The 25,143-nt window shown below is 49.4% G+C and overlaps 1 protein-coding gene across 1 annotated transcript in view; it reads left to right on the forward strand.

Annotated features, from left to right (window-relative positions):
• Nucleotides 1–25,143, forward strand: part of Dscam (DS cell adhesion molecule) — a 643,291-nt gene that overhangs the window by 518,415 nt on the left and 99,733 nt on the right. The window contains exons 15-16 of the mRNA XM_004631794.1: nt 5,011–5,178; nt 13,102–13,172. Of these exons, the coding sequence (XP_004631851.1) occupies nt 5,011–5,178; nt 13,102–13,172 (239 nt within the window). The remainder of the gene's footprint in view (nt 1–5,010; nt 5,179–13,101; nt 13,173–25,143) is intronic.

Genomic DNA, 25,143 nt, shown 5'->3' on the forward strand with positions numbered 1-25,143 from the left:
AGCCAGCCCCACCCCCGGTGCACTGAGCCAGCCACCAAGACCAGGCATGGTGGCACATACCTGTAATTCCAGCCTAGGGAGGTTGAGACAGGAGGATCACTATGAGTCCAAATTATGTAGTGAGACCCTGTACCAAGTACATTTTAAAAAAAAGAAAGAAAAGGTCTATTTGACTCACAGTTCATAGAGGTTTCAGTCCATAGTCAGCTGGCTCAGAGGCAGGGTAGCATAGGACAGAGGGTAACAGTTCATGGTGGCAAAGAGCCAAAGCCAGAAGGGAGAGTGAGATAAGCCTCTTTCTGTCCTTATCTAGTTTACTGGAATCAGGGCAGTCCCAATCCAATCAGCAGACTGACCCAGCAAGCACCCACCCCAAATCCCAGCATTGCAGTATCAATCAATCACACACTCTGGATTTAGTCACCTCCAAGAAAACTCTCTGATCAGATGAGGCTCTGGGGGGACATCTAGGTGCAAACAGCCTGCTAGACCCATTTCAACTTCAGCCCAGTTTTCAATACCTAATTGCTGGCCACGCAGTAGCTGGTGAATGCTCTTCATGAAGGGAACATTGCAGGCACATATTTGACATCCAATCAGACGGGGCTATCCCTATTGCCCAAAGTGCATGCAAATGCCCCTGAAATCCTGTCCCCTTCCACTGCTTGCCCGTCATTTCAGAAATCTCAGTGCACGCCCTTCCATGTATACCCAGCTTCCTGGAAGTCTGCCCAGGGCAAGGGCTCTTGAGTTTCTGTGCCCTGGGATCCCAGGCACCTAGCACAGTGTCCAGAGTGAATGAATGTGTAGGTTGAATTTGCATGCAATTGAAATCTTAAACTTGCATTTAGCATCAGTATCTTTAAATGTAGCAATAATCAAGCTTCACGTGCCCAAGCAGAAAAGCTGCTGCCTGCTCTCTGGGCACAGCCAGGGCCTAGGCCCTCTTCCCACTTTGGGGTTTGGTGGGGAGGACCAGTGTGTAGCTGAGATTTATGGGGCCCTAGAGCAAGGCACCTGAAGGGTCAGGGAGACGCCTAGGGAAGAAGCCCAGGGGACAGGCAGGCTACACTCTGTGGCCAACATCTGTGCCTGGGTCCCTCCAGGTTAGGAAGACAAGAAGAAAGGAATTTGTGCTGGTCTCTGGGGGACGGAGTGTGTTCTCGGGCTCTTCATGGCTTAGTTGTTTCCTTAGTAGGTTTGAGTGTACAATTTATAGGCTGAGTGCATAGAAAACAGGGCCTGTGAGCCACAGCTTTGATGTCTTCCATCCAGAAGCTTGCCCCCTTGCCCCACCTGACCACCCATCCCTTCTCCATCACAGTGTCCTCTGCACTGCGACACCTAGGGGTCTGAGGACTGTATAGCTTCTGCGACTGCTGGGCAGTTGTCCCAAGTAGCCATTGAGGACAGAGACTGCGTCTGCCCCGCCCTGTGTCCTGCAGAGCACTTACCCCCGTGCCAGATGTTAGTGCACGGTAGCTGAACTTCAGCTGCTCTACTCTTGTTTGGGCAGCTTTGCCCTCAGCAGGATGCTCTGCTCTGTTCCCTGTGAACTGGCCATAGAAGCAAAGTATTGGCAATATATGATAGGGCTTTCTGCTCCCAGCGTTGCCCAGGCCGGGATGATCCAAAAGACAGGAAGCACAGTTCCGCCTCCACCAGCTGCCACTCTTACAGATTTTCCCTGAGTGTAGCTAAAGAGTCCTCCAAGGCCAGAAGCCCTCTTCCACACTGCATCCTTCGGTCTTGCAACCCCTTCCAGGCCTTGAACACAGATGTTTCTCCTCAGTTTTCAATTTGCCAGGAAAACCTCAACTTCCTAAGTCCCTCTCTTGGCCTTTCCCATGAGCATTTCCTGACTGCCCACTGTGGCTGTCATGCAAGGGCAGAACCCCAGGTGTGCCCTCCCAGCTCCTGGACCTGCAGCTTGCTGTCTCTGCTTCCTTCCTTCCCTTTTTTGGAAATATGATCTCCTCTCTCAGTGCCTCATGGATATCTGGTGGGCAACAGCTCCGGTGTCCTGGGATGTCACCCCTGGGCGGGATTCCAGGCTGCCTGTGGCAGGGTGATGGCATCCCCCAGCCCTCTCTCCTCTGGAGCTTCCACCCACCCTCACACTGTACCCCTGAGCATTGTTTTCCCCACCTGAGGCAGCTTCAGTGACTGGGTGCTCCCTGTGTCCCCATGTTGCCAGACTGGGCCTGCTCCCTCTTCACCTTAAGCGATCTTCTGCTCATCCACACTTGCTCTGGTCTATGGCCTCTTGCAGAAACTTTTCAGAGTGGTCCACACTCTGACTCTGACCTTTGTCCCTGAAAGCTATGCCCTGGGACCCAAGGTTTCTGACCTCCAAGATAGAGCCTGGCCACCATACCTGTGGGCACCTGCCCTTCCTCCCAGGATTCACTCGGGTTGTGGGGAGAGCAGTGGGCTCTCCACTTTCCCTCCCACTCCTCTCACTGGCCTCTCTAGGAAATGCTGGAAAACCTGCCTACCTTATAGTAAATGCTCCTTAGAACTTCTTTCTGAACCAGGCCACAAGTGTGATGCCCTGACACTCTCCCACTCTTACTTCCTACACACCCCCACAAGCATAAGTTGCCCACTGCCAGCATTCCCTTCTTCGGCTTCTAATCGAACTATTTCTCTGCACTGCTTCTCATCAGAAAGCCAAGCCAGGAATTCATCAGAGGTTGTCTTAGAACCTTCTTGGGTAGTCAACAGAAATACCGACCTCCAGTTTCATTTGGTGTTGTCAGAGAATAGGTGAATATCTTGTGCTACAGGAAAAGGACTATGAACTTGGGGTCACTGGGTGGGGCCAAATCCCAGCCCCAGTTCTTGTCCAGTATGGAGTGAGGCTTGAGGTACTTGACTTCCACACTGACAACAAAGATCCCTATGTTGTCAGGATGTTGTGAGAATTGAGTCAAATATGACAACCCTTCCCAGCTGTCCATCTACCAGTATGATCTAGGGGTTGTGGCCCAGAGATTAAGATCCATGCTCTGAAGGACCATTGTCAGGTGTCTTGGAAGTTTCCAATGTGCCCCAGACTTTGGGGTCACAGATAGCACACCCGGCACAGTGCCCCCAGATAAGAAGGTTGAATTGCATATTAAGCTGCAAGTACAGCTAGGATGGACATAGCAGAAGTGAACAAACATCTTGGGAGCTATGCCTAGCAATGCAGGAGCTCTCAAATGCAAGTTCGACTGGGAACATTTGGAGAAGGCTGCAGGTGGAAGGGAGCAGGGTAGGCTTACTGTGGGGACATCTCACAGGCCTAATGGCCCAGTGGGGACAAAGTTTGTTTAAGAGGGGAACTATTCCAGAGTCACAGTCCTGGCCAGAGGAGCCTACAGGGGTTGGAGCTGAGGCTGAAGAACTGGTTCTTTTCTGCCTTGGTCTGAAAGAGACACAGATGGTGGGAGCAGGTGGTCAGTGTGGAGGTCCGGGTGTCTTTAGGCTTCCAGCCCCTCCCACACACAGACACTCGCTGTAGTGAAGACACCAGGGTCTTCCACAGCCCGTGAGTCCTTGGAACCTTGGCAGTTCCTGCAGAGCCCTTGCCCACCATTGGCAGCTTGTGGCAGGCAGGCCTCTTTGTGACATGCCAGGCCAGGTTCCTCCTGGGTGTCCTGGGCATCTTCTCCTAAAGACCTGGCCTTTTCTTTATAGCACAGGCCCATGTTGATGTGCTGACCTAGTGGGAGAGATCTTCTCCCACATTCTTCTCCTTACCCATCGTTCCACTTCTGGCACACAGCTTCCCTTTCCATGTCTGCTTCCCCCACCTCCAGTCTTCTGAACTCGAAGGACACTCACACTCTATCTGGTCAGTTCTTGGTCAGTTCTGCTGTGCTCCATGCCCCACAGAACAAGAGCACTCAGCAGAAGTCTTGGAGTCACATGTTTTTCTTTGAGTCTCTTGAATTTGTATCTCCCTCAGGCAGAGCAGCTCCCTAACTCCATGCTCCTTGCTAGTGTGACAAGTGTATAGCACTGTCCCCACGTGTGGAGTGCCATCCATTTTCATCCATCAGCCAACTTTGATGCTGGGTCCACTCTGTGTCAGGGGCTATGCCAGCACAGACACTAAAAACTGGGAATGGCAAGGGCCATTCTGTGCCGTGTGGCCCATAGCACCCATCAAGGACAGCAGCATAGCTCCAGGAACTTTTGTTCCTGTTGAGAGTCCCAGAAGAGGTCCTGGGGAGGGAGAGCCCTGCAGGCATCGTGTCTCCCACTGTCCTGAGGCTCCTTTCTCCTGCCACACCCAACACCTGCTCATGGCCCTGCCCCAGCCAGCAGCTGCCCAGCGTGTGACATAAGAACCACTCACCAACATTCTTCTCCCTGGCAGAAGCCCTCAAGGGCTGTGACACAGCTACCCATATCAGTTCCTCACACTGGGAAGTTGCTATAAATCAGCTATGGTTGAAAAATAATGTCTGGGGTTAGGGTGCCATGTGATTTAGAAAAACTAGAATTGAGAAAGTTTTTGATTAGCAGACATCCTACTGGAAGTTGGGCCTGGCTTCTGTTCTGATCCATTGTAGCACACGTGTTGTGAGCTAGAAAAGATCTAATGTGGCTGGAGGTGTTGCCGGATTTCACGTCTGTGTGGGACTAAGGATTTTAGGAGGCGGAGAAACAGTGTTGAAACATAGTGTGCTCTGTGGCAGTGCAGTGGGGACGGAGCAGACTGGCCCCCCTTGCTGACCTGTGCTTTCCCTTCCCTGGACTCCCTGACCTGCCCACTCCTCCAAAATGCTGACTGCGGCCCTGAACTCCCACGGTGTGGACATTAATGTGGACCTCTGTGTCCCCTCTGATGACCACTGTGCCAGCAAGTGGGGGACACTGCACTGAAAAACAAAAATCTCATTGAGTGTAACTTTTTTCCTTCTTTCCTTTTTAAAATTCCTACTTGTGAACTTTTGAAGGCAGAGGAAAAAAACTCACATCTCTATCTCTTCTTTTTTGAAAAACAAAACCCCAAAGACTCCTGGGATTCTGCTCAGAGAACCAAAGATGTTTCCCCTCAGCTGAACTCGGCCACCATCATTGATATCCACCCTTCCTCCACCTACAGCATCCGCATGTATGCCAAGAACCGGATCGGCAAGAGCGAGCCCAGCAACGAGCTCACCGTCACGGCGGACGAGGCCGGTACGTGGGGCCCAGAGCCTTCCGTGGGGGCTCAGTTGGTTACATGCATGCTGGGCAGACCTCTGCCCAGCCTGGGTGGGGTGTGCTGGTGCCTGCTCTCGTGCCTCATGCCCGCAAAGATGCCAGTGCCCGACTTCCCATCCTGAGCACACTGCATTTAGGAAAGGGCTCAAGCTCAAGGTTTTAGTACCACAACCTCAGAGAGAGACCTCTGAGGCTCCTAGTTGGGTGAAACAGTTGGTGAGTCGGACACCTTTCCTCTCCCTTGGGTGCAAGGAAGCCACCCTGGGAGGAGGGCCAGGCACATGCCTTTGGCTTCTACCTAGGCAGTCCCAGTTGGTGAGGAAGGGAAGGGTACTCTGTCCCCTGTGGTGTAGATTAATTTTCAGACCAGCAATGCCAATATTTCATAATAAACTATATTGTCCTGTTTTTAACTAGAAAGTGTTTTATATCTAATGTTGAAAATTTTAAAGGGAGAGATAAGTATTTTGAACGAGACAAAATGGCTTATGTCATCCTCCTACTGAGAGCTGAGCTGGGGCCGTTTGGACAGAAGCGCCTTCACTGTTTTTGTAACCTGTCGGACGCCAACCTGTGTGTGCGCATGCTCATCACACGTGCGTACACAGCCGCACGCACAGTGAGCACAGCCCCCACGCTTGGTCAGCCTTGGTTACGGGATGGCAGGAATTAGCCAGAGAACAGAGCAGGCAGGCACCAGCCCGTGGATGCTGACTTCCAAGCACCACCCAAAGACGAGAGGAAGTGGCTGCCCTGAGCTTTCCCCAGAAGGGGACCATAGCTAAAGCCTGGGTGCTCCTTTGAGGGAGGAGTACCTGGCCCTTACATCTGTCTTTTTTTCCCCTGCCAGCACTCCGAGGTCATTAGCTGTCCCTCCTGCAGCTGGCTTAGATTCTTGGTCGCTGCCCTTCCACCTACAGGAGAGAAAATTCACATCTCCAGGTGGCGGAGGGTCACACCTGCAGCTTGGTCTCGACCTTCTCCCGTGCTGCCTCTTCTGCCGCGCTCATTAATGCTGCTCTGAGCGGCTGCGGAGCACGAGCTCCTTGCAAGTGCTTTCCTATAATCCGCTTCTCCTGCCGTGTAGCTAATAAATCCCTGGTGTTAGCCGTGTCACTTGTTTTCAGATTTTATTACTATAAACAACCTTGTAATGAACTTCCTGTATTATTTTTCTTATTACCATTCCCCAGATTACTTTCTTACATTGAAGTCCCAAAACGCAGAATCCCTGGATCAAATCAAATGCACCATTTTTCGTGCTTTGGATATGTCAGTACTCGTATCAAGGAAATCAGTTTAAGTGTGCAGTTCTCCCTGGACTGCAGGGGTGTGCCAGTTTCTTGGTGCTGGAGAACATGTGTTCTTGAAAATTGCTTTCGAGGGCAGCGACAGAATAGCTTTGTTTGAAAGTATCTGGTGCTCAGCCGTTTCTGATACTTGGGCAATCTCTGTGTGATTTCTCAGCTGCAAAATATCCACAAATGATGATTTCTCCTCCTGAGATGCACATAGCTGGTCATTGGAAAACTTCGAAGCTCCAAACATACGTAGTGTTTCTCAGAAATAAGTGGGGAAGAAATGTTCATGTATTCCTGCAAAAATAGAATCTTATTTAGTTATTTATGTAAACACCCCATTCTTACCCAGCAGTTTTGTCACACTGGGTCCTCAGGAGTCTAAGCTCCCTGCCCTCAGCCCCAGAGGGAACCTGTGGTTCCAGCTCAGAGTTCCTCTCCCCAACCCCTGTCTGATGCTGTACTGTCTCACCGCAGGGCAACAGCACTATGCTTCCGGATGGCTCCTAGGCTGCAGTGGATGCTGCTTCCTTTCCTCCTCTGTGGGCTCTGGCAGCTGACGGTTGCCATGGCAGCCAGGCGGCCAGGTGAACAGCCCCGGGTGCCCATGCGCAAGGCCCCTGCCTGACATTTCTGTAGACCGATGCAGAAGCAGCCCCTCTGGCTAGCTGCTGGCCTCTCAGATTTGAGCTGGGGCACACAACCTTTCTCCTTCAGTCCTAAGACCCTCGGGGGATGTGGAGGATGGGACGAGGCGTGGAGGAGAAGCACCTGCAAAGCAGAGCTGATCCCTGTGCTGCTATGGAATTGGCAGGACTGACAGCAGGGAGCCCAGGCCGCTGCCCCCACCCCCTCAGGCCCCGATGCAGCAGCTCTGTGCAGATGCAGCTGCCATTCCCCAAAGTCGTGTCTAAGACACACCTTTTGGGGAGCTGTAGCCATCCTGAGCAACATTTTACAACTTACTCTACTGCTTCCTTCCCCTCCCATCTTCCTGTTATCTTTTATTTTGTTCTTTAGTCTTACTTCAGACTTCTCACATAAAAGCAATCATGTGACATTTGTACGTGCGTGTCTGATTTATTGCAGTCAACACTGTGGTCTCAAGGTGCATCCATCTTCCCACAAAGGGCGCAGCCTATCCCCCTTCATGGTAGAGTAGGACTCCTTGGTATATAAGCACTACATGTCCTTTATCCCTTCATCTGTTCATTGACTCTTCCGATGCTTCCAGGATGGGAAATATTATGAATTGTGCTGCTATAGACATGAGTTTGTGTGGACCGCTGTAACCGGATGCCCTTAACCCTTTGGGGAAGATGCCTAGGGAAGAACAGCTAGGTTGAATGGCATCTCAACCTTTAGTTTTCCAAGGAATCTCCCCGCTGATTTCCAGTGGCTGCACTAACTTCCACTTCTACCACCAGTATGGAAGGCTCCTTTTCCTCTGCAGCCTCACAATATTTAAAACCTGGAAATTTCAGATTGGTCTGTAGCATTCCTCACATTCCTGCCCAACAGCTGGAGCCCAGTGGTGGGTGTGAAGCCCTTTGGGTCACATCCTAATGTAATTCACCCACCCTCCCTTCCCTGAGAGACAGTGACCTGCAGCCCTCAGATCACACCTCGGCTGCAGGGCCAGAGGTCACTTTTAGATCTAGAAGGAGAACACAAGACAGAGACTGTACATGGCCCTGAGAGTCGGGAATACTTGCCATGGGCCCCTTCCTGAGAATGGTGTTCAGGTCTCACCACCATGGAACTTTTAGCTTTGGATCTGTAGTGTGAAGCTTTCAGAAGCAGACATCACTGTCATTTTATACATATCCCAACACCACAACACTGAGTTTATTTTTTATAGGAAAGTGCATAAATATATTATCATGCCACTTAAATACACTTCACTGCAGAGATCAGCTGGGTAGCAAAGATCACACCATTTAGCACTTTCTTCTTGATGCCCTGAACAACCCAGAGCCTGCAGAAAAGAGAAGTGGAGGGAGTAAGTGGAAGTGGTGTCAGAGGTAATGAGCTTAGCTCTTAATGGACTGCAGTGTGTTGGATTTCCTAGGTCTGGCTGACAGTGATCAGCAGGTCGCAGTCACAGCTGATCCTCTCCAAAGACCAAGCTCCCCATTAGCATCTGCCCTCAAGAGGTCAAAGGTCACCTTGAGACTTGTGACTGAATATGGGTTGGTTGATCCTTCATCATGTCCATTATGAATCTGTACATGAAGTGCAAGAGTTCAAGTAAGCATGAATCCGTTGAAAAACCATTGAATTTTCACAAAACCACCGCAGGATGAAAGGCTTGAATTTCAGAAAGGTCCCAACACATTCAGTGGGTTTCTCATGGTGGGCACTGAGTTATGGATCCATGGGAATGAGGGTACCCTGTACCCTATGGATCCTTCAGTAAGCTGCCTCTGCAACTAGCTACCTCCCTTTATTTGATTTAGAAAAACTTAGGAACTCAAACTTAAAGAAATAATTAGCCTCTTTGTTCTTACTTATGTACCATGAGCATATTTCTGGCCCTCCTAGATTGTTCTAGAATATTCTAGAATGTTCTTCCTCCTCCCTCATCTCTTTCAAGGCTTTGCTCAAATATCTTCATCCCAATAAATCCTGTCCCAAACATCCTATTAAAATTCCACCAACCACCCATTCTGGCCCATTTGGCCCCCTTTGTCCACAAACACTCCTTTAAAAAAAAAATAGCATGTGTCATATTCCAAAATATCATGCAAGTTTTGGGTTTACTGTGTCTGGGGTCCATTTCTGGTCCCCTCCCACATGGATAAGAAATTGTTTCACTCACTGCTGGCGAGTAGGATGGTTTTTTGCATATAGCAGATACTAAATAAATACAATGTAAAGGAAAGAGTAGCTTATTCATAAATGGTGATAAAAGGTTCCCAGCCTCTCCTGCCCTGGGTGTCAGCTGTTTTGTTTAGCTTCTTACTAACCCCTGTCTTGGCCATATTTGCTTCCCACCCACTGACATCCATCAGAATCAACATAAGATGAAATCACATGGAGGCTCCCTGGTCTTATTCTATGACTTTTAATCTACTTTTGCATGCCAATACTTGCCTTGATTATGGCCCAGCACATAGTAGGCTCTCATCCAATTTTTCAGCAGGAAACTAGAGTGAGATTTAGGAGTTAGCCCTGCCACTGTGGCTCAGGCCAGTTCAGTAAATGATTGAGCCCCAGGAACTGTGACTGTGGCTAGGCAGAGAGTATTGTCGGAGCTCGGAGACAGGCCAACACTCTCACCTTCTTGTCCTTCCAAAGCGACAGAGCATGGGGCGAGCAGCAGGAGGCTCCGTGGGTGGTGGAGGGAGGACACACAGGCCAGTGGCTGGCCCTCGATGGGCTGGGAAGAAAAATGAGCTGAGACCAGAGACATGGGAATTAGAGTAGCTGCCATTATTCTGTTTACAGCCGAACAGGACTGGTACGCACTGCCTTGTCTTTCTAAAAATATTAGAAATGTTAAATACAGGCCATTGTTACTATTTTATGCACTGGACAGTTTTGACATCTGCAGAAATGCAGAAATTATTTATTCTGCAAAAAATCGTTTGTAATTAATCTTTACTGCTAAATTTCTCCTCCTCCAGGAGAAAGTTAGGTACCCTTCTAACCTAAAAACCAAAGAAGAAAATAAAATGTCGATGCCTTCTATACATACTGTAGCTTCGATTTGGGAGCACAGTGAATTCTTAAATATCAAATGTCAATGCAATTTCCAAATTCGGTTTATATGCAGAAATACCTAGTGATTGACCCTCAGCATGTTAGCGCTGGGACATTAGTCTGCCTAGGGTTGTCATTTGACGGGGGTCATCTACAATGAGATAAAAAGCCATGAAAATATCACCACTCAGGGTCTGCACAGACTGCACCAAAATTCTGAAAGGACACTAATTCTTCTTATAATTTAAAAAGGGTTTCATGATATTCTCAGGCCTATGGCAGATAATTTAGTGTTCTAAAAAAAAAAAAAAAAAACCACCTTTCTAGTCCTATTGGCCATAGCCCTAAGATGTGCATACAGATCACCATCATGATTATGGCAATGATGATTTTGGAGGGATTGATTTGGCTGTGTCTATCAGTTTATTTTTCAAGAGAAGAGAGATCCAAATGAAAAAATATCCCATGAATGAGTTATTAACACACAACTAAAGTATCAGCAGGTCCGGCAATCAAGGTGTTATGACCAGAAAATAGTAAGTTCTGTCCTGACCATGAGGCCATTTCCCTACTTCTGCAGCAGGGACCTTCGGAAAATACCAGCCCAACAGCCAGTGCAGACTGCCTTTGGCTTGCAGTCACAGCCTGTTCTTAATGTGTCTGCCTGAATCCAGGGCGTCCTCATCAACATCACATGGGTGTTTCATTTTCATTATGTCTCAATAATAAGACTGTGACGATTGTCCTACCTCCTGAGATGCCGGTGCTGAAGTTCACAGCTGGACACATACAAAGACTCAAAGTACCCCGGAGGCTGCCTCTGGATCCTAACAGCCTGGCTTTTCCTGTTCAACTCATGATTAAGTAGAAATAGCCCAGCACCCAAGTCCCTGCTAGGCCTCAGGGCAGTTTCCAAGAATGGTGTCTGTGGTGGAGCCACCCAGTTCATGGTGACCACAGAGTATGAATCTGAGCAGAAGCCCATTCCACAGGCTCTTGCTTCTCAGGCCTGGCCCCCGAGTGGAGACCAGGTGGGGAGCTCTGATGGCAGTTGCCCACCAGCTGTGTGCCAGCCTCATCGATCACTGTTCTGGAAACTAACTTCAGCACTGACAGACCCTTTATCCTTTAGGGATTAATAAATCCAAGAGGCTGTGGTACCCCAAACATCTAGCTACTCTCTAGTCAGCTGCAGGGGTGGGTGCATGCTCCATTTCTGCAGCTGCAGGTTGCATTACCCCTTCCAGGATGGCCAGGCTCTGAGGCTATGGAGCTTAGAGTCCACTGGGGGACAAGAAATAACACGGTGATCTGAGAATCTGTGCAGAGCACACCAGGCTCACTGCTTCATCCCTCCAGCCAGTGCTGATTACCTGCATGATCCAAGCCCCCAAGGTCCCAAGGCCACACGTGTTACCTCTTTCCTCCCCACAGACTGGGTTTCTACTGCAGGGCACAGGACTCCCTTTCTCCATGCCTTTTGTGCATCTAGAAGCCCATAGCTTGTCCTTCCTGTCCTCTTCTATGTCCTGCTCTGGTCCTCGTTATAACTGGCACCTGGCACCCCAGCTCCTCTATCTGCTGATCTGACCAGCTACTGATTGCAAATACCAAAAGCTCTGCCTCTGCCCTCTGCACACACAGACCTTTCCCCCTGGATAGTATGCTCTGCACATATGGAGTAACAGCCATCTGCATTTCGGTAACAGTGTGTGGGTCTTCTGAGGCACGCAGAAATGCTTTAAAGTCTAGGGGAGGATGTGAAGATCTCTGCCGCTGTCTGCAAGGCACTTGTGCATCCTCTGATTTGGGCTCCACAGGGCTTGGAGTCAGTCCACCAGGAATCCTGGGGTGGTCTGTGTTCTGTCGAGGAAAGAGTCAATCAGGGTTCAACTGGCTTCCTTCAAGCAGGAAGTCACCCCAGGCCTCCCTAGCTGGCTGCCCTCCCTTACCCAGCCTCTGATCCCGCTTCTGCCCTCAAGCAGGACCCTGTTCCTGCAAGGTCACCTGTTCCTCCTATTTAACCTCCCCGCTCTCTCCTCCGTGTTTACCTGTATCTGTTGAGAACATTATTTTCGTAACAGCCCAATAACATAAGTTATGTTCCATCGTCACACACAAAAGGAAACTGAGTCACAGAGGTTACACAACCTGCAAACAAAAACATGAGACAGCTGATAAGTAATGAACCCAGAATTGGACCTAGGCTGGAGATTTATATGCTCCTGGGCTTAGACACTACTTCATGACACTGCTCAAAACTTCCTTTAGCATGCAAGCAAGCAAGTCAGCCTCTTCCCAGGATTCTACCCCGCGTGGCCGCCCCCAGTCCACCCTTTCTCTTGAAGGTCTTTATTTGCCTTCATTTCGTCTTCAAGGTTACTTCATACCCTGCCCCTCCCCCGTGCCACTCAGCCTTCTGCACCCACATTTGGTGTGAGTTGAAGACTTTGTTTCCCTCTTCAACTCGGCTTTTTCTGTGAGTTCCTGGTTCACAAACACTATTAAATGAAAGTCTGGAGAGCTACAGAGACCCAAGAGACCCAAAGTCAGAGGTATCCTGGCCTCCTAGTAGCTCTGAGAACTTTGAGGAGGGCAAAACTACATCACGAAGCCTCCTAGAGCAAGCCAGGTGTCGCAGAACCCAGAAGCGTAGACAACAACAGAACACACAGTTTTGTCTCCCAGCTTCCTGTTTTGCCCTTAATTTGCTCAGCATTGCACTGATTAAAGAGCTGGTGGAGGAATGTGGGGAGGGGTCCTGTGGCGGGTCCCCAGGTCCTCTCCAGGGGCACTGTCCTCCAGGGTGGGCCGCTGCCTCTCCACAACTGCGTCCGCTGTGCAGCTCGCCCTGGAAGCCCTGTCTAACCTGTCTGTGGGTTTTCGGTCCTTACAGCTCCTGATGGCCCACCTCAGGAAGTCCACCTGGAGCCTATATCATCCCAGAGCATCAGGGTCACCTGGAAGGTAAACAACATGCATGCGCATGCCCGCCACCTTCCCGGGTGTGGGGCTTCTATGCCTTTCTTAAGTGCCACAATGCCAAAATTAGCATTTTATGAAAGTTTTGCTTTGTGGAAATTAATTTGCTCATCCTTTTCCTAAATTTCAGTACAGTTGTATTGTTGGACACCGAGAATTCATTGTGGAAAATGCATTTTTTAGGTAATGCCATCATCGTGACATCATCAGCAAGTATAATTACTCAAATTACTATTTTTTTCTGTATTTTTATGGAAGGGCTTACAGCGTGTTCAGGTCTCACTACTAGCTCAGACTCAGTGATTCTCCTATCTACAGCCTCCCAAGTACTGGGATTACAGGCGCGCGCCACCACGCCCAGTCTCAATTGCGGTCTCAGCGCGCCCCAGGGGTGGGGCTGGCCCCGGGGATTGAACCTCCGGCTCCAGCATCTGCTTGCAGGCACTTTAATCCACTGAGCTTTTTGGCTCCCCAAACATTTTTTTTCTTTTTTTGCAGCACCAGGGCTAGAACTCGGGACTTTACGCTTGCCAGGCAGGCACTTATGCCACTGAGCTATCTCCTGGCTCTAAATTACTCAAATTAAGATGTCCTGGTGTCACCAGGTGAAATCACCACAGCCAGTGCAGTGGTCCAGGAGGTCCATCACTGATGAAAACATGCTGATGAGACTTGGAACATGCTTGTTTTCCCACTTAAAATCATTACACGAGATTCTGTACTTACTGAGAGTGACACTGCTGATTAGCACAGAGGTACCACCTTGGTTCACAAACTTAATTCTCTCCACAAGTCTGATTACAGACTGAATTGAACGAGAGCCAAATCACATTTTCCTGTAATGTCAACATTAAGTCTAACCATTGAACTCGATTTGTTTCTTGTGCAGCTCAGTTTGTGAACAGAATTGCAGAAAGAATCAAGTTTGTGAACCAAGGTGCCACTGTATTATTATCATTGTGGTTGCTATTATTATGATGAAGATGATTTTTGCTATTATTATTATTTGTGCTTGGTCAAGGTTCTCAGAACCAGTCTCCATGCTGATATTCCTGACTCTGCTCTCTGACTTCACCCCAGGAGAATCTTTCCTCTGATCATGTCTTTTAAGTGGCAAGGCCCAGTGCGGGAGATGGTCCCCCCAGCTGGGTCTTAGTCAGCCATGTGCCCCCAGAAGGCCTTGTGCTTCTCCCAGCCCACAAGCTGGTTCGCTGGGCTATGTCCTAAGGGCACAGGCAGCTCTGTAGGAGTTGTGGTCGCCACAGGAGAACACTGAGCACAGCAGACATAGCTTGTGGGCAGACTTCTGCTGAAGGAAACAATGCTGTGCTGTGTTCAGGAGCAAGCCCCTCACAGGCCAGTGCTTGGGGGAAGCCCCTCGTGAGGGTACCTTGGGGCTCTGTGTCTCCATGGCCCAAGTCTGCTCTACGTGGAGAGCTTCTTGCGAGATTGAGCCTTCCCCAGCCCTAGGTCTTTCTCACTGAGTGGCCAGTTTCTCCTCCCCCGTCCTCACCCACACCCCATGTTCTCACTCAGAGAAGAAAGTGGCCAAGAAACACAGTGGACCATGCCTGTTACCGCTGCAATCCTTGGCTGGGCCTGCATGTGTATGACTGTGAGTGTGAGTGTGAGTGTGAGCACTCCTCCCGGTGCTGGCTCTTCCACCTGATGACTAGTGTCTGTCATAAAATCAGTTCTATGGCTGAGGAACCCCTTGGCCAGGAATGTGGTTTGCCCAGTTTGCGCAGCAAGCTCTGGACCGTGGTCTTCCAGCCTCTGTGCTGTGCTCACACTGGCAACAGAAGGCACAAGTGTCTGTGACCCACGTGCATCCAGCCCACACAGCAAACACGATTTGCAGAGCATGGACTCGGCCTCCTGAGTTAGAGACTGTGACATTTCTCTCACTTGCTCCACACATTTTCTTGCATTTTGCTGCTGAAAAAGACCCAGGATCACCGTGGTCTCCAAAGCTTTTTGGGTCCCATGTGATAGATGTGTCTGTCGCAGAACATGCAGCTCAGTGATAAAGCTGGTAACATTTGAGGTTCTTTCTGTAGAAGGCAGCAATACAGCAGCAAGCTGCAAGGCACTTTTCCTAGGAGCCAAGGGATGAAGATGTCGTGGCTGTGAGGGCGAGCCTGACTCACCAGATGGGACCTGGCTGCACTGCAGTGTTCTCCCGCCATATGTCCTGCCTGCTGCGGCGCAGCCCATGGATGGGCTGGTGATCTGCTGCCTCAGGCAGCCTGGCCTGCTGATGTACAGTGAGCTTTCAAAGGCATCAGAATGCAGCCAGGCTAGTGGATCTGTGAGGAGAAGAAGGTGTGGATTCCGAGATGCTCTGCTTCAAGGCATGAGGATTCAGGATGTGACTCTTATGTGAGGCAACATAAAAGGTGCACAGAAGGTGTCATCCCCAAAAAGAGCTCAGGAGAGGCGGCCATGGTGGAAATCCCCAAATACTGGGAAGCCAGGGTGTGACTCACACACTATGCCAGGATGACCACTCAGAATACAAAGAGGCACTGGACAGAGGGGAAGGAAGTGGAGGAGAGAACCACTGTGGGTTCACCAAGGAGAATAGCAGTGCCAGATTCAGCAGCAACAGGCACTGCAGCCTCCCCCTGTCACCCTGGACACAGACAGAAAGCTAAACTGTCCCCCCCAACAATGGAGTCCTTCTGAAGCAACCCATCCTGTAGAACAAAATCAGCAACTCTCCCTTTTTATTTTAGCCAAATTTTTGGCCAAAGAGAAGTTTCAGGTTTAAAATGTTTCAAGTCCAGCAAAGGCTGCCTGTGGTGTGCACAATGCAGACCAACGCTTTGGGACCTGCCAGGCCCCAGCATGGGCTGATCCCAAACATGGGGTTGTCATCCCTCCGCCCTGAGCCGTGCCCACCTCCCTCATCCCAGTTGGGTCATTCTCCACTCTACACACAGGGTCACTTCCCCTGTCCAGGCCTGCTTTTCAGTGCTGCAGGTGCACGTGACTGTCCATGAAGGTGGGTGAAGCTCTGTGCTAGAGGTCTTAGCTCCCTCTTCTCTGCTGCCTGTTGCCCTGGGCAATGACTGTGGAGTCACAGCCACATGTTCCTGCACTGCCACCTGTGTGTCCCATCTGCTGCTCTGTGAGCTCCATGCTGCAGGGAGCATGCCCCGTCCACCTCGCCTCCCCAGGGCTGCCCATCGCATTGCAGAGGAAGGAAATGACAACCACAAATGTGAGCTGGGAGAAGGGCTTGAAGAAGGGCTGGGTCCCCGTGGCTCTAACGCATCTGTGTCTCAGGCTGGGGCACCGGAGATGTGCTCTCCATGCCATGGACCAACTGTGTGGTGTGAGGGTTCCTATCATAGCTACAAGGTCAAGGGCAATGTGTTTATGACAGCTTTATGGGATCCCAGCACCTGTGCACCGCACACGTAACCCCCAAGAGCCACTGCCATCTGCACTGGTTCCCACATCCTCAGAGAGGGCTCCTAGGGCTTTCACATAGTTTGACTTAAAGACACAAAGCAGTGCTTTCATGGAATGAGAGAGCATATAAATGCATCTGAGCAAAATGAAAATAAGCAAATGGCAATGAAGATTCATTCTCTGACACCTACACCACGCCCCTTCAAAACAAAAGCATTTGCATAAGCACACAGTTTACAGAGTTTGTTCTGATTGAAACTCAGAAATTGAAAACTGCAGATTGCAGATCATTTGTATTTAACATAGTACCTAAAAATCATACCACTAAAGAATTGTTTTCAGAAAAAAAAAATCCCATTCATGGGCTGGGGAGATAGCTTGGTGGTTTAAGCACCTGCCTGGCAAGAGCAAGGATCTGGGTTCAATCCCTGGTACCTCATGTTGTGTTAGCCCCCATGCCGTGCCACCCACTGAAACTGGGCATGGTGGTACATGCCCATAAGCCCAGTGCTAGGAAGGCTGAGACAGGAGGATCACTACAAGTTGGAACTTCCTAATGAGACCCTGTACCAAATAAATAAATAAATAAAGATTTTTTTTAAAAGACTAAAAATAAGAATAAAAAAAAAATAAGAATCCTGGGGGAGTTCAGAGGCTCAGTGCCCTAGATGCCTAGATCCCTCACCCTCTCACCAAAACCTGTTCAAAGAGAGTGGAATTCTCACTTAGAATAATTAAAGTGAGGTGTGATTTCCACAATACTAAACTGAAGTATTTAGGCATTTAAATAAATGCAGTAATCTGAAGAGTACTTTTAGCCAGCGACACTCACTGCCAGCGAGGGTGACATCATCACACAAGGAAACAGCTCAGTTCTGATAACACAGAGCTGCCTATTGCCAGGCACATTGGCTTACTCACTGCAGGCTCCAGTTGACACCTCCACTTAAGGTTCATTTGTGTAGAGATAGCAGAAGAATTCGGGTGTCTGGTCCTTCCTGCTGTGCTTGTGTTTTTGCTTTTGGAGTACTGGAGACTGAACCCAGGACTGTGCACTGAGCTGCATCCCCAGCCCTTCTATCTTTATTACTTTTCTCTCATTGCTGAGACAAAATAATACTGCCTTCCGAAGCTATGGGGGGTGGGGGGAGAATTACTTAGTTTTATAATTTGTAGAGGTTTCAGTCCATAGTTGGCTGCCTCCAAGGCAGGGTGGTGTGGAAGGCAGCATCACTGATGAGAAACAGCTCATGGTGGGCAGAAGGCAGCACAGCAAGCAAGTGAAGGACAAGAGGAGCCTCTTTTTGTCCCTTATGTTGCATACAGGCTATCAGGATCAGGTCAGTGCCAATCCAATCAGTGGATTGATTTAGTAATCACCCATCCTTAATCCTAGCACCCTTAACCTGAGTATTGCACCATGAACCAATCTTACACTCTAAAGGCCTCACTATGACTCTATAAGGCTCCAGGGAGACATCTAGGCAAGCCATAACAACTTCTTTATTTTTTATTTCAAGAAAGGGTCTCATTTAGTCATTAAGTTGCCCCAGTTGGGCTTGAATTTAGGAACTTCCTGCCTCAGCCTCCCAGAGTGCTGGGATCACATGTGTCTCTCACACGTAGAAGTGAGGACTCCAAAGAAGAAAAGTAGAGCAGGAGATGTACCGTGTGGCCACGTTGGTCTACACAAAAGCGTTTAGCCACACTGGGACCATTCCAGTGGGGCAGACAAAGCCACCTGCCTGTCCCTTTCTAAGACTCACCCCCCCCCAGTACTAGTCCTGCCATGGACACCTGAAGCTCCTGTAGTTGAAACAAGAGCCTCTCTGTGCATGGGTGCAGGACAAGGTGGACAGCTGTACAGAGAAGCCCTTGAGTGAGTGACCCCACCAGGCCCCGTCTGGGCGATGCTTTCCCCATCCTCAGCTGTCCTCCATAGCCTGGCCACCAGGAAGAAGGGTGGTGGGGCTGGCTTGCTGGCCTCTCATAGCTCAAAAAGCTCTTCCTCTGCTAAATGTCACATCCCTTTAAAAACATAGAAGCAACACCAGGAAGCCATGCTGCTTTTTAATTTCTTTTTATTTTAACTAGTGTGTGCTCATAGTCTGTGGTGATCGTGTTCATCCTGGGGCTGGAATGTGTACCTTACATATATGAACTCCTTTTACTCCTCCCCTCCACTATCTCCTGACCTCCTTGCCCATTTGAGAGAGCTCTCTCCCTGCTTCCTCTCATCCCTCTTTTATTTGCTCATTATTTATAATTTGAGTTTCTCGTGTAATAGAAACCATGCAATATTCAAGAGTGTATGTCTGATTTATTGCATTCCACGTTATGGTCTCACAAAGCATCCATTTTCTTACCCATGACTTAACCATGGCCTTCTTTATGGCAGAGTAGTGATCCACAGTGTGTAAACACCACACTTGGAGCAGGGCACGTCCTGCCTCCCTTGCCATCTGCAGGTGGTATTGTTGCTAAGTGCTGAGGACCAGAGTCTGCAGGCTCTGCACCTTCCTTAGGTCTCCCCAGTCCCAGAGCACAAACACCTCCCTCCCTGAGGGCTGCTCTGAGCGCTTCTCCTCTCCTTGAGAGCAGCCGGGTGGGCTCTGTTCCCTCCCCCAAGAGCACTGTGCTTCCTGATGGCTTGGCCTGGTGGTGCAGTCCCTCCCCTGGAGGCTTAGCAGAGTCCCTGCTCTGGCAGTCCTCTGCCCTAACGGACACCTCCCTTCCCGAGCACAGGCATCACAAGTATCTCCACTGGTCACTCATAAGGCCCTGACTGTGGAGCCTGGGTAGAGCAGGTTTGAAGCTCAAGTCTCTTCCTCTCTTCCCTCCAATGCTCTTGTTCAGAGAGGTGGTTTCTATGCATGCCGGCCAGCAGAGCCAGGCTAGACGCAGCCACTCCGCTGTCCTAAAAGAGACCCAAAGTCAGCAAACACCTTCCATGAATTTATAGGAGTCTGCCTGGGAATTTATAGGAGTCTGCCTGGGAATTTTCAGTGCATGTTTAACTGGAATTATTCAACATACCAGAGGAGGGCAGCACTCTTCAGATACAGAATTCTGCAGTGCGGCTGACTCTGGTCAACAGGTGCATTGGCAAAGCCCACTGCATGCAGGTAGGAAAAAGGGAGTGTGCCAGAGTGGATGGGGCCACCCAGGAGACCAACGCCTATGACAGTCACTTGTGCAGAGAGCATATGTACATCCATGTTTACAGGATCCACCACAGGCAGCTTGCAGGTAGATTCGCAAGGCCATGTGAAATAGTCGCTGAAGACTGTGCAGACAAGCCACACGGCGCTGCTGTTGTCATGGAGATCAGAGCAGGTCCCTTGAGAGACCCCGGTTGGAGGGATCTAAAGGCAGGAGAAAGGGCACTAGGCAGGCTGAGCGTGGGCTGTCCAGGGGACGCAGGGGGCTGCACAGGGGACACCGGGCAGAGAAGGAAAGAAGTGCCAGCACTTGGGGTTGTTGCTGGGCGCTGTGGTAAATGAAACAGAAGAATGAGACTGACCATGTGGAAAGCCTTCCCTGTGTGAGTGATGGAAACAGAGCAGCACAGCCTTTTCCTAGACCTGGAGCCCATCAGGATTCGAGAAGGGGAAGAGGCTTCCCTGTGGAAGCAGCCTGCAATCACAGCGCTTGCCTGTGGAAGGAACTCATTTGGTTGAATTATTGAACACGGACCAGAAGGGAACCCTTAGGTTTGTTGTTTATTCCTCCCTGTGTGTATGCTGCGAAGTCCGCCTTTGACCTGTAGGAAGCGGACTGCTGTCCAGATGAGCTTTGCTGTCATCTGCTCTTCCAGCTCCATGGGTGACCCTGTTGGCGGCTCTGCTGGAGCCTCTCTGTCTAGAGCACTTCCTCTAGGGAGGGAAACTCCTGCACCTAACCTGCTGTGCAGAAGCTCCTGTCCCCTGTCTCCCAGGGAGGCCAGGCAGGGAGGCCGTGCCCCCCCCCACCGCCAGTGCTGCATGCATGGACAGGTGACCCTTCTGGTAGCCTGCCTTGCTAAGGCAGAGCAGAACATCTCCGCAGGGGGAGGGACCTGGCTCCTGGACCACTCCAGGAGCTGCTGAGCACTCCTTTTCCATCACGACAAGCCAGATCCCTGTCCAACGTCTGGGTCCTGGGAATAAGTCTGACCCCTCCTCTGACTGCACCCAGTCTAAAGCCTGCTTCCCAGTCAGGCTGCACACGGACAGCTAGAATATGCCAGCCAGCCATCACCTTTGTGGCCCTTCATTCAGACATTCGGAAATTCTTCCTCTCTTTCTGACGAGAACATCTTCCGATAACACCCACTGTCCACAGCCCTGTGTGGAAGCCAAAGGTGGGATAGGGAGGGGTGTGGCCAGAATTCCAGGAACTTTACATCCTGGAGACTTGTGATACACTGCCTGGAAGCCAGCACTGACTACACAGAGACCCCAGAGACAGTGGAAGCGACCCGTGATCCCTGAGGCCTACGGGAGGAGAGCTGCTTCCAGAGCCTCCAGGAAGGGCCTGTGGAGTGGAGCATGTGCAGAGTTGGCCAGAGCAGGAGTGGTTCAAGGCCACAGGAGATGAGCATTCTTCACTGGGGACTTGAGGGGAGTCAGGGCATGCAACAGAGCGGGAATCCAAAACAAACACCCAGGATGGGTCAGGGAAACCTAGGACTGAGCTCAGGTCTGACACCCGGAGCTGCTTGGGACTGGACAGGGAGGCTACAGCCAGAGCAGGTCCTTGGGAAATTTGTCTTCTCCGATGTCATGCAAACTCAGATTCAGCTTTTGTCTCCAGGCCCCTGAACGCTGCCTTTTCATACCTTCCTATCCCACCACTGGCCCTGCTAACTGGTTTAATGAAAGCAAATAGTTGTGGGGTTTTTTTTCAATTTCAGCAGTTGTTCTTCATACTAACAACATGGAAACAGTTTTCCCTGTTCTAAGGGGAACAGGCTGGGGCCTCCCTCACTGACAGGGACACAGGCTTCCAGCAGAGCTGCACAGGGGTTATCCACGCTCATCTGTGCATTAGGGACAACCTTGCCTGGGGTTGAGGGTTGATGTGAAGCTGGCTGCTGGACACACAGATTCACACACACACACATACACACACACTCTCACACATACACACACACCTTCCTAACACAGGGTGTCAGGCATCTTCCAGGCCACCATCCAAAACCTGACAGTGACCCTGAAGTCCCTGGACTAATTTACAAAATTCCTGCATTTATGGATTCTTGAGAGATTTTTTTTCAGATTTAACCTCATTTTTCCATTAATTTAAATGCATTTCAAAAATTAAATCTGTATTCTACCTATAAATTAAAAATAAAACTTAAACTTTGCCTTCCAGAGTAAGTATTTATCCTTGGTTTCATGCACAAGCATAAGGTACTTTCTCTTTTTTGTCCTTTATTAAGTTTTCTCTTGATTAGACATATTTTATTTCTACAACTCTGCAAACTAATCAATGGGCTTTGAAAAAGAACAGACGTTGTCTGAGTTGAAATCCAAGTCTATTCTGACCTTGAGAATACTGTCTTCACCTCACCAAAAGCATGCCCTGTAAAGAAGACTGAGACACACAGTCTTCTTCTGTAAAGAAGACTGAGACACACAGGTTTGTCTGAGTTGAAATCCAAGTCTATTCTGACCTTGAGAATACTGTCTTCACCTCACCAAAAGCGTGCCCTGTAAAGAAGACTGAGACACACAGGCTGTGTGGGGAAATGAGCTAATGTATGAAAACTTCTTTCCGTTCGGAAAAGCTCTTGCCCTTCTGTGGAGGTGGGCAGTGGAGATGGTGGAGGTGGTGGGCAAGGTGGGTGGAGTCAAGGTGATGGAGATGCTGGTGGAGGTGGGGAAGATGGGGTGGTGATGGTAGGAGGCGGAGGACATAGCAGGGGTAGTGGAAATAACGGTTGGGTGCTGGAGGCCGTGGGAGAGGCGGGTGAAGTGCTGATGGAGGAGGTGGTAGAGGCAATGGTAGGAGTGGTGAGGGTGGAGTCAGTGGCACTGGGGATGGAGATTGTAGCATTAAGCATGAGGTGCAGTTGGCACTGGTAACACTGACAGTGGCAAAGGCAGAGATGCTCTGGATGGTGGTAACAGTACAGGTGATGGTCTTGGCAGCACTGAAGGCAGCTGTGACAATGGTGGTGACCAAGCTGGAGGGAGATGATAGCAGTGATGACAACCATGGTGTGGCTGTGGTGAGCAGCTTGGAGGTTGTAGTGGAGTTGATGTTGGTAGAGGTGACAATGTAGGTGCAGAGTGTTGAATATTGATTGGTGGTAGTGGTCTTCTGTGGTGGTGGGAGCTGTATTGTGGCTGGGATGGGAAGGCACCCTAGAAATGACTTCAGCCATTACATTCTTTTTAACAAAAGGAAGACACTTTATTTGTAAAGAGGAAAAGGAAGGGGAGGAAAGGAAAGGGAAAGACAGGTAGCCATCCTGATAAGGTCTCAGGGTAAGGGATTCTGGAAAGACAGGACTGTGTCAGGCAGTGTTTCACTAAAGAAACAGATACAGCACAAGATATGCACATGCAGGAGGAAGTACAAGATCAGCATGCAATGACTACCGACAAAGTTGGATGAGGAAAGGAGCAGAGGGTCTGTCTGCACACTGGAGACCAGAGGTTTCAGTCCATGGCCTGTACCAGAAAGCTGAAGAGTACAAGGGAGGCAAAAGGATCCATAGTGGAAGCCAAAGCATCTGTGCTTGAAGCCAGGAGACAGCATCCACGCTGAAGGTGAGGGCAGGAGCTCCTCCAAAGAACAGAAGTCGCAGAGTAGAATATTTTTAAAAACAACTTTAGTTGAATAGACCATCTCAAGGCATCCCTGCTTTCAGTTTACAGCTCAGCAGTATTTAGAACATTGACAGAGCTGTACAACCTCACCGTCCTCTAATCTTTGAATATGTTCATCAGTCTGCAAGGAAACCTTCCACCCATGAGCAGTCATACACCCTATCCCATTGCCCTTTAAGACTTCCCTGGGCCTTGCGGTTGTAGGGGTTTGGGGCTGTAGGACCCAATGTGGCCTCTGAGTTCAAGAGAGCCAACTCAGACATCCTCCCCACCTGGGAGAGAAAGAAACGGATGTAACACGTTCCCAAGGAACTCATGACGCCATACAAACATTGTCTCTCCAAAACTGGTATATTAATAAAACCAAAGCAAAGCTTTTGTTCATTCCTGTGCTAAGTGCGTCCCCTGAAGTCACCGTCTGATGTATTGCACAGCTGACTGAATGAGAACCAAAACTCCTGCCTCATTAATCAGTATCTGCAGTGTAGAGTTTAAAACAATCAGACTGTCACCCACTTCTGGGTTGACAACACCTAAACTGAGAAACAGCCTACATTACAAAAGTCCTTACACAGGAAATAGCACACCCATCTCCAAATGTTTTTTAAAACGTTACACAGAATTCAACATCAATGTGATTGAATGTAAATTTTAAAGCCTATAAAATAAAGACAGAGATATGATCATCACATGAAATGATAAAATTTAGAAGCAAAATGTTACAGACTATAAACCCAGCAACACGAGGGCAAATACTTCATTATAGATCAACAGACCACAATGCATCCAAACGTGAGTAAAATATATCTCATAAGGATTAAATAGGCAAAATAACTTCTTTTCTAGATTAAAGAACTAGAGTTAATTGTTCTAAGGAAAAAATGTAAAAACTGTTATTTTTTCACAAAATATTGAAACTGAGTAGAATCACCTGTGTGTTGTGACCTGCCCCCAAGGGCCCAGCCTGTGTCCCCCCATCCAGGAGGAAGGGCAGCACCTCTAGCCTTCTCTTGCAGGACACAGGGGGTCCACCTCTTCATCTGTGAGCCTCTGTGCTCCTGCAGGGTTAGCTGATGGTGGGACCATGCGAGCGAGTGTCCGCGTGCCCGTGGGCTCGAGCACCAAGTTCCTCAGCCTCACAATCTCAGGGAGGCTGAAGGACTTCAGTTGGAATGTTGGATGGTTGTGAGCCGAGCTGATTTCTCAGAAATTATTACATATATTTAAGTCATTACATTTAGCATTAAACACCTACATGCAATAGGATAAACCTGTTCATTGGTCAATTTGACTTTTGCAGAGAAATTAATTTTACTAATTGATTTGAGGTTCTAAATGCAAAACAGCAGTTGCAGTGACAATTTCTGTGTAATAAAATTATGAAAATCTAAAGTCTTTAGATCTGTTTGCAAACAAAGTGGAAAGTCACGGTTCATCAGTGTGAAAGGCAGTGATGCAGCTGAGGCCCGGGAGAGCACAGAGCTTCATCTACAGTAAGCAGAGTCTGAGCACCAGGGTCTAGCTCTGGGCCACATGCCGATCATTAAAGTCGGAAAGCTTTAATGATCGGCATGTCCATTTTGGTGAAATCTCTGTGCTATACACTCAGTGAGACCAGTGGTCAAAAAGAAAACTCAGGGCCGAGGAGATAGTTCGGCGGCTTAAGCACCTGCCCAGCAAGTACAAGGGTTGATCCCCAATACCAGAGAGAGAGAGAG

This window comes from Octodon degus, unplaced genomic scaffold (genome assembly GCF_000260255.1).
Source record: "Octodon degus isolate 3935 unplaced genomic scaffold, OctDeg1.0 scaffold00045, whole genome shotgun sequence".
Taxonomy (NCBI): Eukaryota; Metazoa; Chordata; class Mammalia; order Rodentia; family Octodontidae; genus Octodon; species Octodon degus.